The sequence below is a fragment of the Pyrgilauda ruficollis genome, unplaced genomic scaffold, assembly GCF_017590135.1.
Source record: "Pyrgilauda ruficollis isolate IOZ18807 unplaced genomic scaffold, ASM1759013v1 scaffold3, whole genome shotgun sequence".
In the NCBI taxonomy this organism is placed as follows: Eukaryota; Metazoa; Chordata; class Aves; order Passeriformes; family Passeridae; genus Pyrgilauda; species Pyrgilauda ruficollis.
In genome coordinates this window covers 26,038,259-26,058,372 of record NW_024524377.1, presented here as the reverse complement: position 1 = coordinate 26,058,372, position 20,114 = coordinate 26,038,259, and the positions used below count along the sequence as shown (strand labels likewise).

Genomic DNA, 20,114 nt, shown 5'->3' with positions numbered 1-20,114 from the left:
TATGCAGGGAATTAATACCAGGCCTGCAAAACAGATGGCCCCACAAGCCCCAGACAGCCCTCCAAGCCATTACTTTGTCCTGCCATGTCATCTTCACCTTGAAAGGTAAAACAGGAATCAAAGAAAACGAGCAAAGAATGTCTTTCAGAAGATCAATATTTCCCATGACTTGTTATCCAGATAAAAAGGAGCCTCTGTATGCTCTGATAGCGTGCCAGGCCAGCTGGTCTCAGAAATCCCAGAACAGCACATGTGAAGGCACAGGTCATTCCATGGAGCAGTTCAGACCAAGGTGCTCAGAAGCAGTCCAGGATGCAGCAGCACTGCTCAGGTGGGCACAGCCTGGGCTGGCAGCAAGAGACCCAAGCTGCTCTGCAAGTCATTTCCTTTGCCAGCTGTCAGGGTCACAATCAAGCTTAAATTTACATTCAAGTGTCCAAAGGTTGCAAGAGATACTGTGCAAACTAAAATACTGCCACCTTTTCAACACAGCCTTCAGGGGGAAAATAATTGTGATTTAAAGGAGAGGGAAGACAGACACCAGAAATAAAACAGATAGGACCAATTAAAGTGAAATCACACAGCTGTAAGGCATCTTGCTAGAGCAGCTACGTTGGAGCATCACTCAGTTTTGGGAGTTCCTTTGGCAGGCAATGCTTGAGCCAGCAGAGATCCTCACTTTCCTGGCTCCTGGGGACTAGGGAGCAGGAGCCCTGTCTGGTTTGGGACAGCCAGTTTCAGATAATCCAGATCTTCTATGCACTGTTCACAGAAATTCCCGCAATGACATAATAAAACTCACAGGCCTATCGCTATTTTAGTCCTAACTTCTTTTATTACAGCACTCAGGGATTGAATTTTTAATTTATATCTGTATATTGAACACATTCCTGAACATTCAATAACACCTTTTAGAGGCAGGATATGGCTTTATTGCTGTTTTAAGCCACACACCCAAATAAATTCTTTTTAATAAAATAGGCAACATTTTTAGAAACCGAATTGCAGCTATAAATGTAGGTTCCTTCTAATAGCATGACAGAGTGCTTCACACATGGATTTTAGCACCAGATACTTCAAAGCCAGACAGACTACAAAATACAAGGCACAGTATTTTATGGCCCTGTGATAGAGAATGCCTTTCAATGAGGAATTTCTTTCCTGAAACGATTTCAACCAGGAAACCGGGGAAACTATCTGGAAGTGTCACTGTCCACAAAGTACTTGGGTGTAAAATCATGTGCAATCACACAAAGCATTCCTCATTTAACAAGAAATACCTGGCTCTGCCTCACCAGACCTTGAGTCTGGGTGCTGGTTTTAGGGACCATGTTGAGCTGATCCCCCTGGCCACAGCAGCTTGCCCACAGCCATCTGCAGAGGCCCCCCTCTCTCTACAGAAGCCCTGCAATGGTGCCAAGAGCATTAGCCAAGCAAAATCACAGCTGGCAGAAAATGAAGTAAAAAATAGCACCAGAAGACAAGAATACAGCAGGCGAAAAATTCAAAGAAAGTAAACAGATGAAAATAATTATAGGATAGTTTCAGAGACAGTCTTTGGGTGGTTCAAAAGGAGGCAAGACAAAGTTTAGGAAGGGAAAAGCAAAGGCAGCCAAAGGGTATCAGCTACTCTGATAACAAGGAGAGAAATGTCACAGGGGATGAACACACTGAATTTAATAACAGTTTGGAGCCAGAATGAGGTGGGAAAGATGGTGTTAAGTTTTTTATGAAAGACTCAAGCGTTGACAACACAAAGACAATAACTCCAAATGGTGAATACTGACTTTAACAAGCTCTGGAGTAGTACAGTAAGAGAGGGAGAAACAGCACCGTTCCTTTTTGAACAGTGGGTTCTGGGCTCAGCCATGCAGCCCCAGAACTGCAAACACTGGCATCACTGGTTGCAATGGAAGCTTGCAGATAGGTCAGAGCCTCCTTGAACATCAGGGAAGTGTGGCTGCTTGCGGGCAAACCTACACCTTTACAAAACCAGATGGGACATTCGTTCTGCATTCAGGGGGAGAATGAAGAGCCATGCCAAAGACTCCGTGTTGGAAAAGCACAGTCACTGAAAAGACAATTCCTAAGGTTTGCACAAGGAAATGCTGTAAGCATGTCTGTATTGCTTCTTCGCAATGGAAACACAGCAGTGCACCATTCCTGTTCTCTACTCCAGTTCCTCCAGGAGATCCCTCTGTTTGGAACAAGCACCTGCAATAGTTTCATTAGGAACTGACTGGAATGGAAAAGAGACCAAAAAGCTCAAATGCTTTCAAGAATGCATTAAATCTATCTGTGAGATCCAGCCAACCCACTGAGGTAAAGGTAATGTTTACAATGTGGTTTGAGAGCATGGAGTTCAAAAAGAACTGGCATCAGCCACAGAGAGCTCCTACCTTACCACAAACGCTTCTCAAATCACAAAATGACCCATCCCAGGTATTTGAGGCACGCGGAAATCACGTTCCCTACTGTTCCTCTCCTCATCTAACTTGTCCTTTCTTCTCAAGATTAGATTTAATTCTCTTCAGCTTGAAGGCCTCTCAGGCAATTACAGTGTATGTTCTACAGTCATGAGAAACAGGTAAATATATGAAATCCGCTGTATATAGGTATCTGTTCTCTTAACTCTCCTTAATCACTGCTCCTTTCAGATGGAATTCATTATAAAGTTAGAAAGGAGCCAAATATATCAAACCTTTAAAATCCATCCAAGTGGAAGAAATTCTGGTTTGTCTAGCTGCAGCCAGATGAATAAAATATTTGAAATTCTGAATATATAACAAATATTGTAAGAGGTTAGGTCCTTCATCTGGCAAGCCATTAAGCAAGAGTCTTTTTCAATGAGGAAATCTGATACAAAGACACTCCTGTTGCACCCTAATATTAAAACTTCCATTCAATCGTCCTTCAGCTATACCAACTGAATCAAAATGCCCACAACAGACAGCTCTTTTAGACCTCTTAAGAAGAAATCTTCCCATTAGAAAATATCATTTTATGTCTCTGCCTTCCATTCATTCATCTGTCTTGTAACATGATGGAAATATTTATACTGGAATGCAAGAAAACAACTTCAGTGCACCATTTAAGGATTAAAAATGCTTCTGAAGGAAGAGTCAGTATCTACAAGCAATTGCTACCTTATAATGCTGGGTAAATTCAGACACTGTCAAATTCCTTACATATTTTAGAGTACATTTGTTTTCCTTCAGTTTCACAGCTTTCACTAAACTAGACAATGGCATATTTTTCCCCTTTGCATGCTGAAACTGGAATTGCTTGCCTTGACAACAAAATACTGTAGTTTTTATCCATGCCAGAAGTGTCTTTCTTCCTGAACTATTGACCAAGTTTGCTGCAGCCATGGCAAAAGCTTGATCAGAAAGCTGCATCACTGGCAGAAAGTGAAGAGCTCCCTTCTGAGGGTCTTCAAAGAAGAGTCACAAGAAACGAGTGATGAAGATACCATGGGTTCTTTTATCAGAAACAGTTGAAAATTGCCCAGGTGTCAGCCTCTATCATCACACTCATATGAGGAACAAGCCTAGCACTTTACTGTTCCCTATTATTCCCCTCGTGGCTGGAGTAGCTCGCTAAAGCCTTCACAGGGTACTTTCTGCTGGTGGTCTGCAAGTTTCAAAAAATGTGCACCAACTCAAATTTCTCTGAACAGAGCAGAAAAATCAACAGCAGAGACTTCACTTCTCAGAAATCCTGAGATTCTAAGAATCTACAGAAATTCTGTCATGCCAGAGACTTCTGCAAACAAGACATTCTATGACTTTTTAACATCACAATCCTCCTCATATTATCAAAAAGGCTGGATGCCATTAAATACATGGAAATTCAACTGCTGCTGAAATTTGGGGAACCAGGCTGCACCTCACCATACTTAGAGCTTTTAAAAAAATTGACTATAATAAATGGTATTGTAGTTGAAAATCTGAAATAACACCAGACTTCCCACCTCTGTGTAAGAAAAAAGTAAAGATATGGGCCCTTCATTAGGACTAACATTTGCTTCCATGCTTTTTAGTGGTTTTCTTTTTTTAATTATCTTAACATCATCCAGATATCTATAAATCTGTCCAACAACTTGCTTTGAATACTTCACAACGTTAGCATTACACTAATTCCTTGGCTTCTCACTTCCCCCTTTTAAAATAGGCACAACATTTGCCTGTCTCCAGTCTCGCATTTTCCCTGTCCTGCACATACTCAAAAATAGTCTAAAATGGTACTACGGCTGTTTTACATTTCAATTTTTAAAATGGTACTATGGCTGTTTTACATTTCAATTTTTCAGCCTTCTCTGATTGCATCTATTACTTGTATACCTTCAACATCATATAACCAACTGTTCTTTAGTATCATTTATCATCTTCAACTTACACCTAACATATTCATAAAATCATCTGCATTTTGTTGTAAGAGAAAAAATACGGGCTGTTTATAAGGTGAAAACAAATGGAGAAAAATCTCTTCATTAAATTATCTGAAATGATGAACCACAAATTACATATGATACTTAAAACTATTGAAAACTAATGACTCTTGCTTGCACTGCCCTCAGCTCAGGTTTTTTGGTGGTGTCAGGAGAAAATGATCCTAGAATTTCTGAATGATCCTAGTTCTTCTGAAGCTAAGAATGAAGGGGATGATGAAACTTCAGCAGAGATCCAAGGGATTTCTACCAGCACACACAAGGGAAGGACTGCTGCAAAGGGAGCTTTAACTGCTACCTTTCATCTGACTTCACAGCACTGAAGACACTCTGGCAGCTGGCAAAAAAAGGAAAAGAGAGACTGTGCTGGAAACATAAAAGGGGGTAAAATCAAGGAGTAAAGTCCAGTAGCTGGACTCTGTGCCACAAGCTAGGCACAGGGGAAAGCACAGACCATCTTCCCCCGGACTCTGAAAACATGAGAGACATGAGGAAGAAAAAATTGCACTAATATACAGGCAAGGGGGAAAGGGCTTTCCAAACAAGGAATAACATGAATGGTTCTAAAGAAAACCATGGTTGAAAGCAACTCAGAAGTAAAAAAAAAAAAAAAAATATGTTAAGGATCTATACATGTACTATGTAGTACATATCTTAAAACATCTGTGTGTGGGACTAAGGGCCATGGCGCTCAAATGGAAGAGCTGTCATTAATACCAGCTTAGTACAGTACTGCCCATTCACTGGATTGACTGCCCTGCAGCTCATGAAGAAGCAGGCCCAAGGCTGAATTTGAGAAAGTGTTCCATACCTAAGTGAAGCAGCCCCTCTGCACGTGCTGTCTGCAGGGCAGATGGAGCAGGGGATGAGCTGCCAGAGTCAGCAGGAGCCACAGCAGCCGCTCAGGGAGGCAGCTGGATGGGAGGGCAGAAAAGTAGGAATGGCAGGCCGTAATCACCAGTTACACTTTGGGGTTAATAAGAAGAGGTGTCAGTTGACTTCTGTTTCCCAGAATAGGTAGTAAAAAAGCAGGGGGGAAAAAAAGAACAGTTGTTTTTCTATCATTTAAGAGTTATTGCTTTCCTTTGTATCAAATACAGAAGCTGTGTGGTTGCAGCAGAAAACTCCCATTTGCACACAAGAGATTGGCTGAACCATCACTTTTCTCTGCCCTGAGATCTAAAGTGAAAATCTCTTCCTCTCTCCTTCCCTTCCCCACTCTCAGGCCCCTATAATTAGATGCATCATTATAAGCGGTAAAGAGCATTCCATTACTCTTTCAGACTACACAGTTTCTCCTCATCTATTTCTGGCCCTATTTGGTTGCCATCTCTTGTGGTAGTAATACTAAGCCAGTCTTGTATTAGCTATTTGCTAAACAGGCCCTAATTAAGACTAAGAGCCCAGGTGGCAGAGAGAGGACAGAAGATGAAGGATTACACTTAACTGCACTTACTTTAAAAAAAAGGAAAAAAGAGAAGACTGCTTGTGCTATACCTCTCAGTTAAATTAACTTCAAGAATAAAAACAGGGCATATGAACTCAAGAGGTTTCACATTCCAGCAGCAAGAAAACAGTTGCTTTCTCTCACTTCCCTCATATTGGAGTAACTCAAACTCTCCAAACTGGCTCTTAGTGAGCACTATTCTCAGCAAGCTTAGAGCATTCCCATGGTTCAGACCTTTGAATCCTTCCGTGACAGTCTGCAGTGACCCCAGCTATTAAAGTGGTTCAAGAGACAGCAAAAAAGACAGATGATGTACAATGTAATAAAAATGTACATATATAAATAAATGTAGATATATATATGTAAAATACACATTAAAATGTACAATGCCAGGTTAGAAATCCATCCTTCACATTAATATGCACACTGAGCCAACAAAAGGATGGCCACTCCAAAAGGCCAAGACAGTTTCATACTTCTAAGTATCATATTATCAGGAAAATGAAAAGATCTCTTTGGAATGTGGAGGGGTGAGTGGTACAGAGATGGATGCTTGTCTCTCTGAACATGTGCTGAATCTTGTTCGTTTTCCCATTTTTGAACTATATGTCAGATTATTTAAAAAAACACACAAGAAAAAAACCAGTCCTGTATAAAGTCCAAATTAGAGCTGATGAGTATAATTCTTAATTATCACCATGATTCCTAATTTCGTGGTAGTCTTATAGGATTGACCTAAACAAAACCATTGATGCAAGAGCACTTTCCATTACCAGCACTGCAGCACTCATCCAAAGGCTTCCACCTTCTACGTGGAGGTGACAGAAAGCCTAAGTGACACAGTGACCCGTGTAAGGCCTGCCAGAGTGCCAGAGCCATGGAAGAAAATGACCTGTGGGACCAGTGTTCAGTCACCTGGAGGAAGTGTTGCTCCCTCTTCAGCATCAATTTTGAGGGAAATTTCTATGTAAACAAGGCAGGTATCAGACAAATCAGACATTTTCAGCCTGTAGCACTGCAGAGATTCAGACCATTCTGCACAGCACTTCCTAAGTAAGCAGCACAGTTAATTAACTCTGTGTTGATTAATGGCGCTCTCTCACATCAAGAATTTATTGAGTCTGTTATTATATACAAGGTCATAATTGCCAAACAGCCACAGCTAAATACCATTCCTTGCAGTCTACCCCTTAAGCATCATAATGTAAAATTAATTGGCACTTGTTTGTTAATGAATATGAAATACTTTAAACCATGCAACATAAAACTTACCACTGCTCTTTTCTAAACAAACATGAATGAACAGAACTATTTAAATACCTTGGGAAGAACATCCTCTTTGCAATCGGGGTGGGATGGGGGGTGTCTTTGTTCTTTGTAGTGGGCTTTTCTGTGCTCAGGCATTTACCAGAAGCGCTATTCTTGAACAGTTAGTCAGCAATTATTTTAGTTCCATGGTGCACTCAGACAGACCAGCAAACTATGCTCTTATGCAAGAATATGAGCGCCCACACCAAAATACCTCTTCAGAATAGTTATTTCGGAGTAGCTGTTTCAGTGAATTTCCAAGCACAATTGAAATCAGCTCGTAGCAAATGATCCAACTTTGCCTCAGCAACAAAGGTCAAAAAGACACTTGAACTCTGTTGTCCTTTCTGAGGTCCTTAAATCCGGGGTTATCCACTATTTAGGGAAAGGGCTGGCAGTGTAACAAAGCAGACACCCGCTGTGAAAGAAAGAAGCCCACAGGTTGGATCCCTGATCCTCAGGATGGGGAAGCAAATGCTTTGCACAGACACGGCCCCTCCCCAGAAGCAGGACCTGGGCAGTCACTGCCAATAAAAGCTGCTCTGGCTTTGCCCAACCTGTGGCAGTTCTCCCACACCCCAAGGCAAATCAGCACCCAGGCCTGCCTGGTGGTAGGGCAAGAAAGCAGACACAGTATCCCAAGCCTGGTCTGCCATGCAGGTAAGGAGAGCACCAGGGAACAGACCCCAGCCAATTAAAGCCCCTTCTACTTATATTTCTGCAGGCAGTTTTACTACCCTCTAAGGGCTCGGTGGCAATAAAAAGCTTGTCTCCAACACATTTGTTTCCCAAAAACGGGGCATGGGCAATATAAAATAGGTCTGACTGATTTTTTAGTTTGGTTAAGGCAGACCTCAGCAGAAAGATGGCTTTTATGTTGATTCCACTTGTCACGCAGTGAACACCAGGGCTCAGCACAACTCTGTGGGGCAGTACAACATGCACGAATTTATGCAATAAGGCACAAGAAAGCAAGCTCTCCTCTGGCTGAGCAAACTGTTTATCCCTCTTTAGAGAGAATTACCTTACTGGTGAAACATCTACTGTGGCTTAAAAATATTACTGCACATGTTCAAGGTTCAATTAACGTATCAGCTGAACACTTTGTTAAGAACAGGCAAAGCTCTGGAGTGTTCTCTCCAAGCCTACTGCTTGAAAGCAAACAAAATACATTAACAGAAGCAGCATCAGGAATAAAACAAATGTGACACTATGGTTGGAATTGTACCCACAGAGGTGAAGCAGTTTTTTTCACTGTACTTTTTTTTTTTTGATGTTACAATATCCCAGCAAGTAGCAGTGCAGTTCAGTCTAGAAGACTCTGAACAGCTCAATAATCCCACAGGAAAAGAAAATGCATAAAGAGATTTTGTTACTTCTGTGGGTCAGAGCCTTCCCTATTTGCTTGGTCCTAGATAAGCAGCTGAATACAAGCCCTAGGAGAAAGCTTGTTCTATGCTAAAGCTTTTTGGAGGCTGCAGGCACTGAATTACACCTGCCTGTACACCTCCTTTTAAATTTTGTCCATACCACAGAACCAAATGAAGAATTCCAAAGACAACTGTCTGAAAGTGTGCAGGTCTTTGAAGGATTGGAGACCATGTGTCTGCACAGAGTCATCCCTTAGGAGTCACACAAGGGTTTTCAGACAGTTGTTTGGAGCTGTCTTCAGCCAGCCCCGCGGGAACAAGAAGTGCTGAAGATCATGTGCCTGCTCTGTGGTTTGCCGTCATTTGTCTCTCCTTTTCCAGACAGCTCTCTGGTGAATCACAAACCTGCCTCGGAGGGCACGAAGCATGCATAAAACCCCATTAAAGATATGCAAACTCTGCCCAGGAACAGGAACCAGGAGATCCCAAATGCAATCCCTGATTAACGTGAAAGCTGTGCCTATGCCTGTAGGAAGAGGATAAACGCAAGGCTTCTGTAACCAGCTAGCCCAGGTAGCTGCACCTGCCAAGCCACAGCATGCAGGTGCTCCTGGGCTGTGTGATCTCCCCACCAACAATGGGCACATCCTCAGAGAACCCACGTCTGGATAATTCACTCTTGGAGCTGCACAGGCTACATGGCTGGTTCAGCTAGTCTGAACCTTCACTGTGGAGGAGGGCAAATCTGTTCGGCTCCATTTGCTCCCGTTTGCAGAAAAGAAATAGCACTCCTCTGGGAAGCAGGGGTGATGGAGAAATTTACAACTCTTCTTGAAAATTATTCTGGAAGGAGGAACTTCTTCTAATTAGAAACTATATTATATGTCTAAAAATATTTACCTGTAATAAGCAGAGCTTAGCGAGAAGACATGGGTGGGGTTTCTGAATGGGTTTTAAATGCCTGCTTTGTATTCAACTGGATTATCTGTGTTAGAATTGAATTTAAATGTATTGATCCCTGCTTAAGGAGGTATCTAAATGACTCAAACATGTATTTGAATCAGCCAGCACTATGTTAAACCACAAACATTTCTGCTGAAGGACTGCGTTGTATCCTAATGAGTCTGTAGTGCGCCAGCTGTGATGGTTGTTTAATGGTGTTTTCAACAGCTGGACTCAATGATCTAAAGGGTATTTTCCTACTTGAATGATTTTATCATTCTAAGACTGCTGAGTTCGAGCCAGCAATGGCATGGAGCTTGTGTGAAATGTACCCAAAGAGCACCATCTAATCCACAGACAGTAAGTTTTCAGATTTGAGAGGCTAATCTCTATTTATCTGAATGACCCATCTTCACATGTATGTGTGCTCCATGGCAGAGTCAGGCAGCCCTGGATTATTAGAACATTTAGGCTAAACAAGCAGTATTGATGCATAACAGGCTGATCTCACTTTTACCATTTGCACTGCCAGGACACAATGCTAAGCCCATGACACAGGATTAGTGACCAAAGACAGCCACCCACAGCAATCAGCCAGGGTAAGTCTTTACTTACCAGGTGACCTAGAAACCATTTCCTAACAGAGCACTTGCTCTTAAGCAACAGCAATGCTGATTTTATAGTTTACAGAACAAATATCTAAAAAACCCAGTATGTTCATTGAATTTAACACTACTATGACAACGCATGCCACCATTCACTTCTCACCTTGCAACATCATGAGATTGGCATCAGCCCACACAGTAAACAGTGCTAAAACAACCTGCAAGAAGGAAAGGCATCACTGTGAATCAGCCACTGAAAGAGGTAAATCAGGATTTGGCTCTGTCACTGGCCCCCTTCTCAGCCTGACTCAAGTCAGAGTTTCTCTGCAGCAGTTCTCCAGCTGTGAAAAGGGTAACAAGCATCTTCACTCGGCAGTGCCATCAGGTAGCAGCACTGCACCTCCAGCTACACAGTGCCTGCCTTCTCCTCTGCCTCCTCCTATCACCCCTCCTGCTCTCTGCCTCAGCTGCCCAGGGCAACTCTTCTCCTTCTACCTCCTCTCTCCAAACTCTAAAGCCATCTTGGCAGCTTCTTAAAAAAAATTTCAGATTCAGTCCAGCCAAAGGTTATTGGAGCCACAGGCTCCACTTGCAGAAAACCCCATCAGAAGCTGGGCCACATCTCCTAAAGAGGAGAAGGATTATGCATATAGCTAAAGGATCAAGGCCTGTTTACATTAAAAGAAAAAAAATTCTTCATACTAGGTTTGATTTATGCCAAACATGGTGCAACAAGATCATTCACCTAAGCCTGCTCCTCTCAAACAGAGGTAATGGATGCAGAACTTGGCACACCACATTTACTTCATTGGTAGAACACTTTGGAAATGTTCCTGGAGTCAATGACTAAATAAGTCCCTCTCTTGATTCTAAATTGGAGATAAGTGCTGCACGTTGCATTGGCAAGCACATTAAAACAGCTGGAAGCATAAAGACAATATGGGTTTTTTCAGGCCCTTGTTCTTTAATTTTTTACCCTGGGCATGCTAAACAACTAAAGAGCACACTGAGCAAATCAGTGTTTTACCAAGCAATACTGTGGGATTCTAGCTGCAAGATGCCAGGCTCCCTGCTGGCACCAGCTCCCATGGCAAGAGGGCTGGCTCCAGCAGTGCCACCAGCCCAGCCTGGTGACACCTGACAGCTCAAAGTACCCATCTACTGCTGCCAGCAAGGCCCCACAGCACAGGCACAGCTTTGTTGTGCTGCCTTACTGCACAGAAGAAGTAACCTTTATTACAAAAATAAAACAAAACAAACACCTAGACAGGCAAGAATAAAAACGCTAGTGAAAAGGACATGATGTTCACCTTTATCTCTTAGAAGTATGGGAAAAATTAACTTTATACATAGAAACACAGCAAGACAGGTGCTGCTACCAGTGTGTTATTATAAATACAAAGCAGCCTCCCCATATTCCTGCAAAGCTGGTCTAGATTTGATGCAGCCAAAAGCAAAACTTCATTTGAGGATGAGATTTCAGAAGGCAATCTATGGCTCTTTCACCTTGGAAAGGCAAGGAGCCTATCATGTTAAAATGATGCTGTGATGAAATGGGTTATGTTCTCCATCTGAAGGGTGTTATCTACATTATTAATGACAAAGTGCATATAAAAGCTTATTAATGTTCACACTCATTTCCTTTCACAGAAATTATTTAGTCATATTTAGAATGTGAAAGCTTGTGCACCTAATGGTGCAGTCGACTGGTGCTTTCTTTTCAGATGATACATTGCAGATACAGTACTTGATTTTTACATTTTTACTCTTACATTTCTGTAAGTTACATGCTTTTTACTTCTGGCAGTACTTCATTTACAGAGACATGTAGTTAGAGGTATGCAACCAAGCAGACACCAAACAACGGTTTTGCTAAAGCTTTTGCATGGACAAAAGACATTTGTTCAAGCAACAAGTCTATAAAATTACAAAGGCTGCAAGATGGGGAAAAAAACAGGCCACATAAGATCCAAAATAAGATCAAAAAAATTACCAGAATAAAAATGCAAATGCTTAAATAGAAAATTATTCATCACTAAAGACTATTTGCAGACTTTGTGCTATTAAGGATATCAACATCAATATGGCCCTTGAAGCAATCCTACATGTACATAATTCAATAATACAAGGGTTTTCCATAAGAAACCAATTCCTTTATGGAAAGGAGCTGAAGCCTCAGCTCAGTAAACAGATGCCATCAGGTACATCAGTTGAGACCATATGCAGGAGTTAACTGCTCTGGTTTTGCCTACTTCCTCACAAAGATGCAGTAGCACGCAGCTGTGAAGGGGAAGTGGGGCTTTTTGAGGGCATTCTCCCCAAGTACTCTTTTAAAAACAACAGAGCACGCCTTGACAAATAATTCCAGCACAAAAATGCACGTCTGTATATAAAAACCAGCTCGTAACTCGAAGAACAAACATTAAGCAGACAAGCCTGCTAGGCCAGGAGGTTCAGCACTGCATGGAAGAAATTCATTCAACAGCCTCCATTTTTGGTTGTACATCTGCAGACAGGAAAGAGTTTTCTTCCCCCAAAAGCAAAACACATGCAAATGTCTGTCATCAAAAAGCACACGCTCTTTCAGAATGTCACAATTACCTAGCCACAACAAAATGCTGTAATTTGTTGACCAACTCCCTGCAAACGTCCAAGAATGACCTCAAACCCTTGGTTGAAACTGCAAAATAATTTCTTCCCTTTAAATGTAATTTTGTAATGCTTTGATTCCCACCCATCATCAGGCTGGAGGGTTCCAACATGCTGCTACATGTTTCTAGTGCAGTGAAGAAAAAAAAGGCTAAAGCCACAGACAGCAGATGTGGGAACTTGCCAGCCCAAGCTTTCCAGCTAACAAAAAAGTGACAAATGACAGATATGTAGTTCTGGAAACAAAATTTTAAAAGCTAATTTAAATACAGGAACAGCCAAAAAAAAAAACCATTAAAGGGTTAAAATACAGAGGTAGTCTGTCAGCAAGTTTAACTCACCTGTATGTTCTGCAAACATACAGAGGCAGTATGTGAAGCAGGGCATTCAAGAAAAGCAGGAATAAAAACCAGAGGAAATGGTCAGTGCTATCAGAACATAATTTGAAACATTTGCCTAACAGGCTTATACCTACAATATCTGGCTCCTGTAGGCATGTGTTGACACCGGGTTAGTATTAGTACCTGTATCAGTACCACTGAAAGGAAAAAATTCTGGACAGAGGTTAAAAAAAAGCCTAAAAACAATATGTTAGTTGAAGCATTAGTTATGAGCCTGAAGACAGAATTAAATCCAAAAGTGGCTCCTAAAGAGTAAGCTGTTCATTCCACAAGCAAAGATCTGTTAATGGTGAGGCAGCTTCAGGAAGAGAAGGGACTTGGCCCGGCTTGTCCCTGAACACACCGCAAAGCCAGTGCAGGGAAACCCTTCCCATCACCAACACATCCCAACCTCTGCCTCTCTTGGCAACAAACAAGCAGCATCAGCTACACACAGACCTCTAGAAACAACACTTAGAAGTTTTCTCTGCTTGCAGGGATTTGTTCCCAGCCCAGCGTGTGACCGTCAGCGCTGTGTGGTGCTGCTGACAGCGGCACCGACCCAAAACCGTGCCCCAGGGGAGGCACGGCACACGCAGCCCAGTGATGGCCAGCTCCAGCTTGGGCACTGCTGCTCCCAGGTCACAGAAAACATCTGCCCACCCTCCAGCGAGGATCCAGATAAAAACATCACCTTCCTGGAACCAAGCCATTACACAAGCACCCAAGCTGGGAGCAATGTTTATTTGTCTACTAAATGTAGCCATGACAACGACATCTTCATTTAAGAGATGCGCAGGAGGAGGTCAGGAGGCCCTTGTCAGGCCTGGATAAAATACCACACCTCAGGAGAGTACAGAAGGATCTGCTGGATGTTCTGCTGAATGCCAGCTGCAACTCAAGAAAACTAACACCCTAACATGGGCAGGCACACCCCCCTCAAAACAGCCAGGCATCTGGGCACAACCACTCCAAACCTATCCAGCATTACCAAAGACCAAACCTCGGCAGGATTCCTCTGCTAAAGAAATCTCTAAGACATACTTGAGCACGCTACGCCACCCCATAAATTCTCCCAACTCAAGCGCTTCTTTTGTACCTTGAACAAGTTACAAAATTATCAGGAAGTGAAATGTTGCAGAGGCCATGACCAAAAAAAAAAAAAAAAACAAAAGAAAAATAAGCAGCTTCCCGTTTGAGCCTGTACCTTGCTCTCTTTGGTGAACCAAAGCCACCTCCTCTGAAAAGGACCATCCCTGGAGGCATTCAGAAGGAGTGTAGGGACATATTTCCATGGTGTTCTTGGCAGTGCTGCGTTTATGGTTGGGCTCTATGATCCTGAAGATCTTTTCCAATCTAAACAACCTGATGATTCTGTGTCAGAGCTAAGGTACCATCTCTACCAAATGGCAGTACCCACCACTCCTACAGGTCCGAACAAGACCAGGAATTCTGGCACATCCCAGTTTTTCCAAAGTTTTTATTTTATTTGGAAAAGCATGGAACCATGTCTCACAGTATGCATGATACCTAGGAATATCATGGCTCCAGAAAGACAGTGGCAGCCACAGTGGAGTTATTTTGGTCCAACCACATTTTCATTTCACACAAAATAATAGAGACACACTCCTGTGGGTACATTCCTCCTCCTTCCTTCCTTCTCCACAATTACCTTAGTTTTGTGGCTGAGTATTTTGTACTAAAATGGATTATCTCTTTCTGGCTGTGAGCCCTTTCAAAACCACTTAGAAGACTGCAAATTAATATACACACCTTAGTATTATCTAGTCATAATATGAGGAGGGGAGGAATCATGGCATCACATGCCACACCAAATTAACTTGTGGGCTGCCTGCGGGCATGGGGCACAGGTTCATTACTCCTATTTTATACAGTAGATTCAGGGGCATTTTCTCAGATGCTTTTATATGTCACAGAGAAAGGATATACAAAAAGACATTATTGTCAATTGAATGATTCTGAAATAAGTTAGACACACCATCATTTGGAAATGTAATTGGTTTTGTTAGGAGACTATTTGTTACTGTTGTATTCATTTTGGTTTTAAGTACGTTCAGACACAAGTCCAGCCTTTGCCCAGCAGATTTTTATGATCTCTGACATCTGTTTAAAATTATTTAAACATCTGTTTAATGCTGTTTCTCTGTGACCATAATAAAAAAGATCCTGATGGTCAGCAAAGAACTGTCAAACACAGGAAAACATTTGGGAAAGGGAGAGAAATGGTCCTTTCAGTTCTAGTCACACTGCATTACCCTCAGCAATCAAGGACAACAGGCAAAATACCAGGAGACAGGATGAGGGCTTGCAGTTAATAGCAGCCTAAGCACATACACTACCATTCATCTGGGCTCCATTACCCTTATGCATTCATATGCATGCTTCTGAGGGCAGCCTAAAAGTAATTCTGTTCTTTTGTACATACAGGGCCTGGGCTGGTGACACTGAAGCCACAGTAAACCATGACCCTCAAGAGGCACTGGCCCAAGGCTAGCTAGAGCCTGTGTCTGTCTCAGATTCACACCAAGCTTCTCACTGAATCTGGCAGTGCAGGCATGAAACCACCAAGCACTACATCTCTTACAGGCAGCAACACAGGCTGCACTTCCTAGGTAACTTCCCATTTTATTTTTAATTATACAAAACTTTCTCAGTGTCCTTCAAAGACAGAGTGGTACATGTCCTCTGCAAACATGCACAGCTATAACCAACAACAGGCAGTGAAGCTTGCATCAGCCTCTGACAGGCAGCAATGCATGTCCCACGCACACCCCGCTCTGTCAGGCACAATGGGCACATTTGTGCCACGGAGGTGAAGGCAGAGCTGGCATCCCAAATCAAACAGCCATGCACAGAGCGACTTTGCTGGCTTTAAACACAAAGAAGATGACAGAGTTAGCTAAAGAGACAACCTGCAGAACTGGGGGCAGAGCTGGCAACTCTGCAAGAAAGGCCCCAACTGGCAAGGCAAAACTGAAAATGAGATGGAGAATCTACAGAAACTTTAGGTTCTTCCAAAATAATTTTTCAAAAAGTGAGTAGCATTATTTTAAGATATTTTACCCTTTTACACTTACAGGAGCAATTGTCTGTTTGCTGCCCAGAACCAGCAGTGGAAACCCTGAAGATGAAAAGCACACTGGATGGGACATCAGCTGACAGGCTTCTCTGGAAAAGTTTGCAAGGGGCAAACAAACAGTCCTCAAGAAACCAGGTTACTTGGTGCAAGTATGAGGAATAAGATGGACAAAGAACTGCAGACAGCAGGCAGGGAGAGTGGCAGCAGGAAGAGCCCTACATCTGTTGATTACTCAAAGGATGAGAGAGGTGGGTCCAGGCAACAACTGCTGCTCAAAAAGTAGCCATGAAAATCACAAGCAAATCAGTATCTTCACCCTCTGAGGGCACCACTCACACCTGAAAGCCTCTGGCTGCTCACTTGTTGGAGCCCTTGTCTTCTGCTCCTTTTGAACTCTAGCTTAATTGCAACCTTTTACCATAAACAATGGTGCCCTCACACAATACAAAATATTAATGATTACTGAAATGGAAAAGGTTCTGCCAATGACTTGGATAGGCAACAGTACAGCAATAACTCTTAGAACTGAAAAGAAAAAAAGGTTTTTTCAGTCCTTAAAACAACTTGCATACTTGCTGTAATTAACTGTCTCACAGCAGAGATAGTTAAAAAAGGACCAGATAAATGTGTTAAGATTTAAAGCAAGTTTTGCAATATTTGCACATGACAACAGAAATGTTTAGAATATCAGAATGTTTACAATGCACAGACACAACTACACACAAAGACTATAATCCTATGAATTATTTCAGCTTGTTTTCTTCTTAACATTTAGTCACTCAAAAGTGACTGGTTACATGCCTGAAAGAAATTAATCTAGAAACGAGCGATGGTAGAACACACTTCCTGTGGTTAAACCACTTACAGGTTTCTCTTGGCTCAACTGATGAGCTAATAATTGCCATCTCTGGAAGCAAATTCAAGTAACCTACACTAATGCTAAACTCTTAAACTAAGCTCTCCTGCCTAACAAGTGAATGCAGCTAAAAGAGCTGATAATCTCTTTTAAGGTTTAAGTGTAGCAGCACTTTAGCACCTTTCAGCTATATCAAAAAGCAGTAACTATTAACATCCGTCTTCAAAACCTGTACGAGAAGTGGTGTGATCAATTTCTCATCTGTCTGAATACTACCTGTGCTGTTAGATACACTTGGTAAGAAAAGCCAAGCATGGAGGCAAGGAGGAAACAGATCACTTAAGAGAAAGAAATGTTTAAACTCCCAGCAGGGAGGTTCTCTAGTCATCTCCTACATGATGCTCTCCTCACTGGTCAAAAATTGTAGATCCAGAGGGAAGCATGTGCTACAGAAATCCCAATGACAGGCACAGAGAGAGCTCTTGGTTTCAGAGTCAACCTTCCCTGAGCATCATAACTCAGGCCTGAAGCACCTCACACTCAGTGCACAAAGAGCAGCCCACACTCACTCTCAGCAGCCCAGGTCCTGACCAGGGATGCATGGAGTGTCCGCCATACTCCAAATCTCACTACAGGACATTGTGAGCTGTGGCCTTTGGTGTTTAAGAAAAAGGAAACCGTTTCCTGAATCGCTGCAAGTTATCACTGTCACAGTTGCCTCAATCTTCAAGAGCAGGAAGAAATGCAGAAGGAGCCTGCTCCCACAACCCCAGTGAGCCTGAGTACATACAGGAGTTGTTACAGAAATGCAAATCTTCCCAGACACATCATTTTCCAGCAGAGACTTACCTCTCTTTTGACCGAGTCTATCTACAACCACATGAGGCTGCTGCTACTGTGTGCCCCTCTGCTAAAGGTGGGCCAGCCTGGGGACAGCACTCCTCCAATGTGATACAGAAGAGCACACAGAGCTGCTGCAGAGCAGCCCCGGTGCCTTGGTGACACTGCTCAGGCTGCAGGTGGCAATGGCTCCACTAGCAACAACTCCAAGCACACAGAAACAGGCACACAAACACTTCTGCTCTCGGCTTAAGAGGAAGCACCACAGCCAGCTTTGAACATGTCCTCCCCCTCCTCCACTCTCTCAGAAGTGAAAGAAAAAGATCTGTTGAAGAAAATTAAGAAAATTAAAAGAGACCCAGTAGGATGGGTACAGGTAGACCAACATATCCCTCTATAAACAACAGGAAACCTATTTCCACAAAGAAAAATTATCAGCCTGTCTTATGTCCCAGGCCACAGCCTGACCAGGAACAATGACGAGCATTCACCAAAATTTTGAGCACTCTCAAAGTAGGCACACTGCAAGGGTGTCACAGCAGCTCTGAGGAGCCTCCTCCCTCTGCTTTGAGAGTTCTTAGAGTAGAAGAAAAGGGAGAACCCTAAGACAACAGCCTATCATTTTTCTACAGCACTACAGACTTCACCAAGATGTGATCCACTTGACTTAAATATATTTTGACTTCTACTGGTGCTGCTGAAGCAAAATTCTCGCTGTAAGATGTCAGGAAAGATTTAAAAATACTAAAAGCAGTAAACTTAAAGGCTTCACTAAATATGTAAAAAGTACTGAAATGGTACAATTTTGGCCCTTTGTAACACATGTATTTTTTATATTAATGCTTGCTGTTTGGATATCTAACACACAGCTCCTACCTGAATCTCCTTATTTGTGACACTCTATCTGTGCACCATGGTGTAGTGAAGCCTCATGGTGTGAGACATTTTCTTTGCCAGTCATAAACATCATATCTAAAGATGAGGATATTCAAGGGACATGTCAGGAGGCAGCCCATAAATACTACCTTCTGTTACACATGAAAACACATTATAGTCTGATCTCCCAGTATTGCTTTCACTTTAGAAGCAGCTTTATCATTTGCTGCTTTCAAAACTCTTTTCAATGTGCTATGTGGCAGCTTTGTGGATGTGGAATATTTTTTTTGAAAAGCATAAATAGACTGTGAGCGAGGCTTGTGATCTCCAAGTACGGGTATTTGGAGAGGGGCTGGCTGCAGGCAGTCCTTCTGAACCCCACAGGAAGGGTCTGAGGCTTGCAGGACACCCACGCTGCAGATCACAGGCGGACCACGCTGAATTAAAAATAGCAGATTAAAGCACGCAAAGTGTGTAACAGTTGGTAGAGTATATGGGTAAACCAGGATGTGGGAGTCATAATATCAATTTACTAAATATTTATAAATGCTTCTAGCTACCAGTGATAAGAAATACTTTAATACTGAAAACAGCTGTCTGCCCACTGCTAAATTTAACACGATCCAAGTGTTAATACTACGGGTTTTCCGACTAGCCTGTGAAGAACGGCAACAGCTTATCCGAAGAGACACTTCCTAACTAAAAAGGAAAAATTATTTCTACGTATGGCACGGCAATAAAACGATGGAAAAAGCCAAAGGAACGATAGGCAGAGCCGAGAGGCCTTTCGAAACGAGCCGACACCCACCTCCATCCCACCCCGCCGACGGGAGATGTCAGGGTTTCACCGGGGACCGCGGAGCGGCAGCTCGGCGGGGAAGCGAGCGCCCGCGCCCGGTACCGGCTGCCGCGACCCCGGCGAGCTGCGCCCAGCCCGAGCCCCCGGCCCGCCGCACACAGACAATGTCCGCCGAGAAGCGAAGAGAAGCGCATCGGCGGCGGCTCGGCGGACAGCGGGGACCCGGCACCACACGGCGCCCCCCGCGAAGGGGCTTCCACAGCCGCCCCCGGCAGGGGGAAGGGCCTCCCCCGGCCGCCCGCACCGCCGCGGGGGCTGCGGCTGAGGGTGAGCCCGCCGCCCGCTCCCGCCCGCCCCGCGGCGCCCACCTGGTCGGCGAGCTTGAGCACGGCCATCCTCCGCCGCGGCTCCCGCGCACATGCAGCTCCCGCGACGGGCGGCGAGCGCGCCCCGCGACCGGCGCTGCTGCGGCGGCGGCGGCGGCTCCGCTTC

The 20,114-nt window shown here is 43.3% G+C and overlaps 1 protein-coding gene across 6 annotated transcripts in view; it reads right to left on the bottom strand.

Annotated features, from left to right (window-relative positions):
* ANKRD44 (ankyrin repeat domain 44) overlaps window positions 1-20,108 on the bottom strand; it is a 130,207-nt gene extending 110,099 nt beyond the window's left edge. For all 6 annotated transcript variants that reach the window (XM_041472753.1, XM_041472758.1, XM_041472756.1 and 3 more), the window contains exon 1: window positions 19,991-20,108. In XM_041472753.1, the coding sequence (XP_041328687.1) occupies window positions 19,991-20,017 (27 nt within the window). In that variant the 5' untranslated portion in view covers window positions 20,018-20,108. The remainder of the gene's footprint in view (window positions 1-19,990) is intronic.
* Window positions 20,109-20,114: the final 6 nt, after the last annotated feature.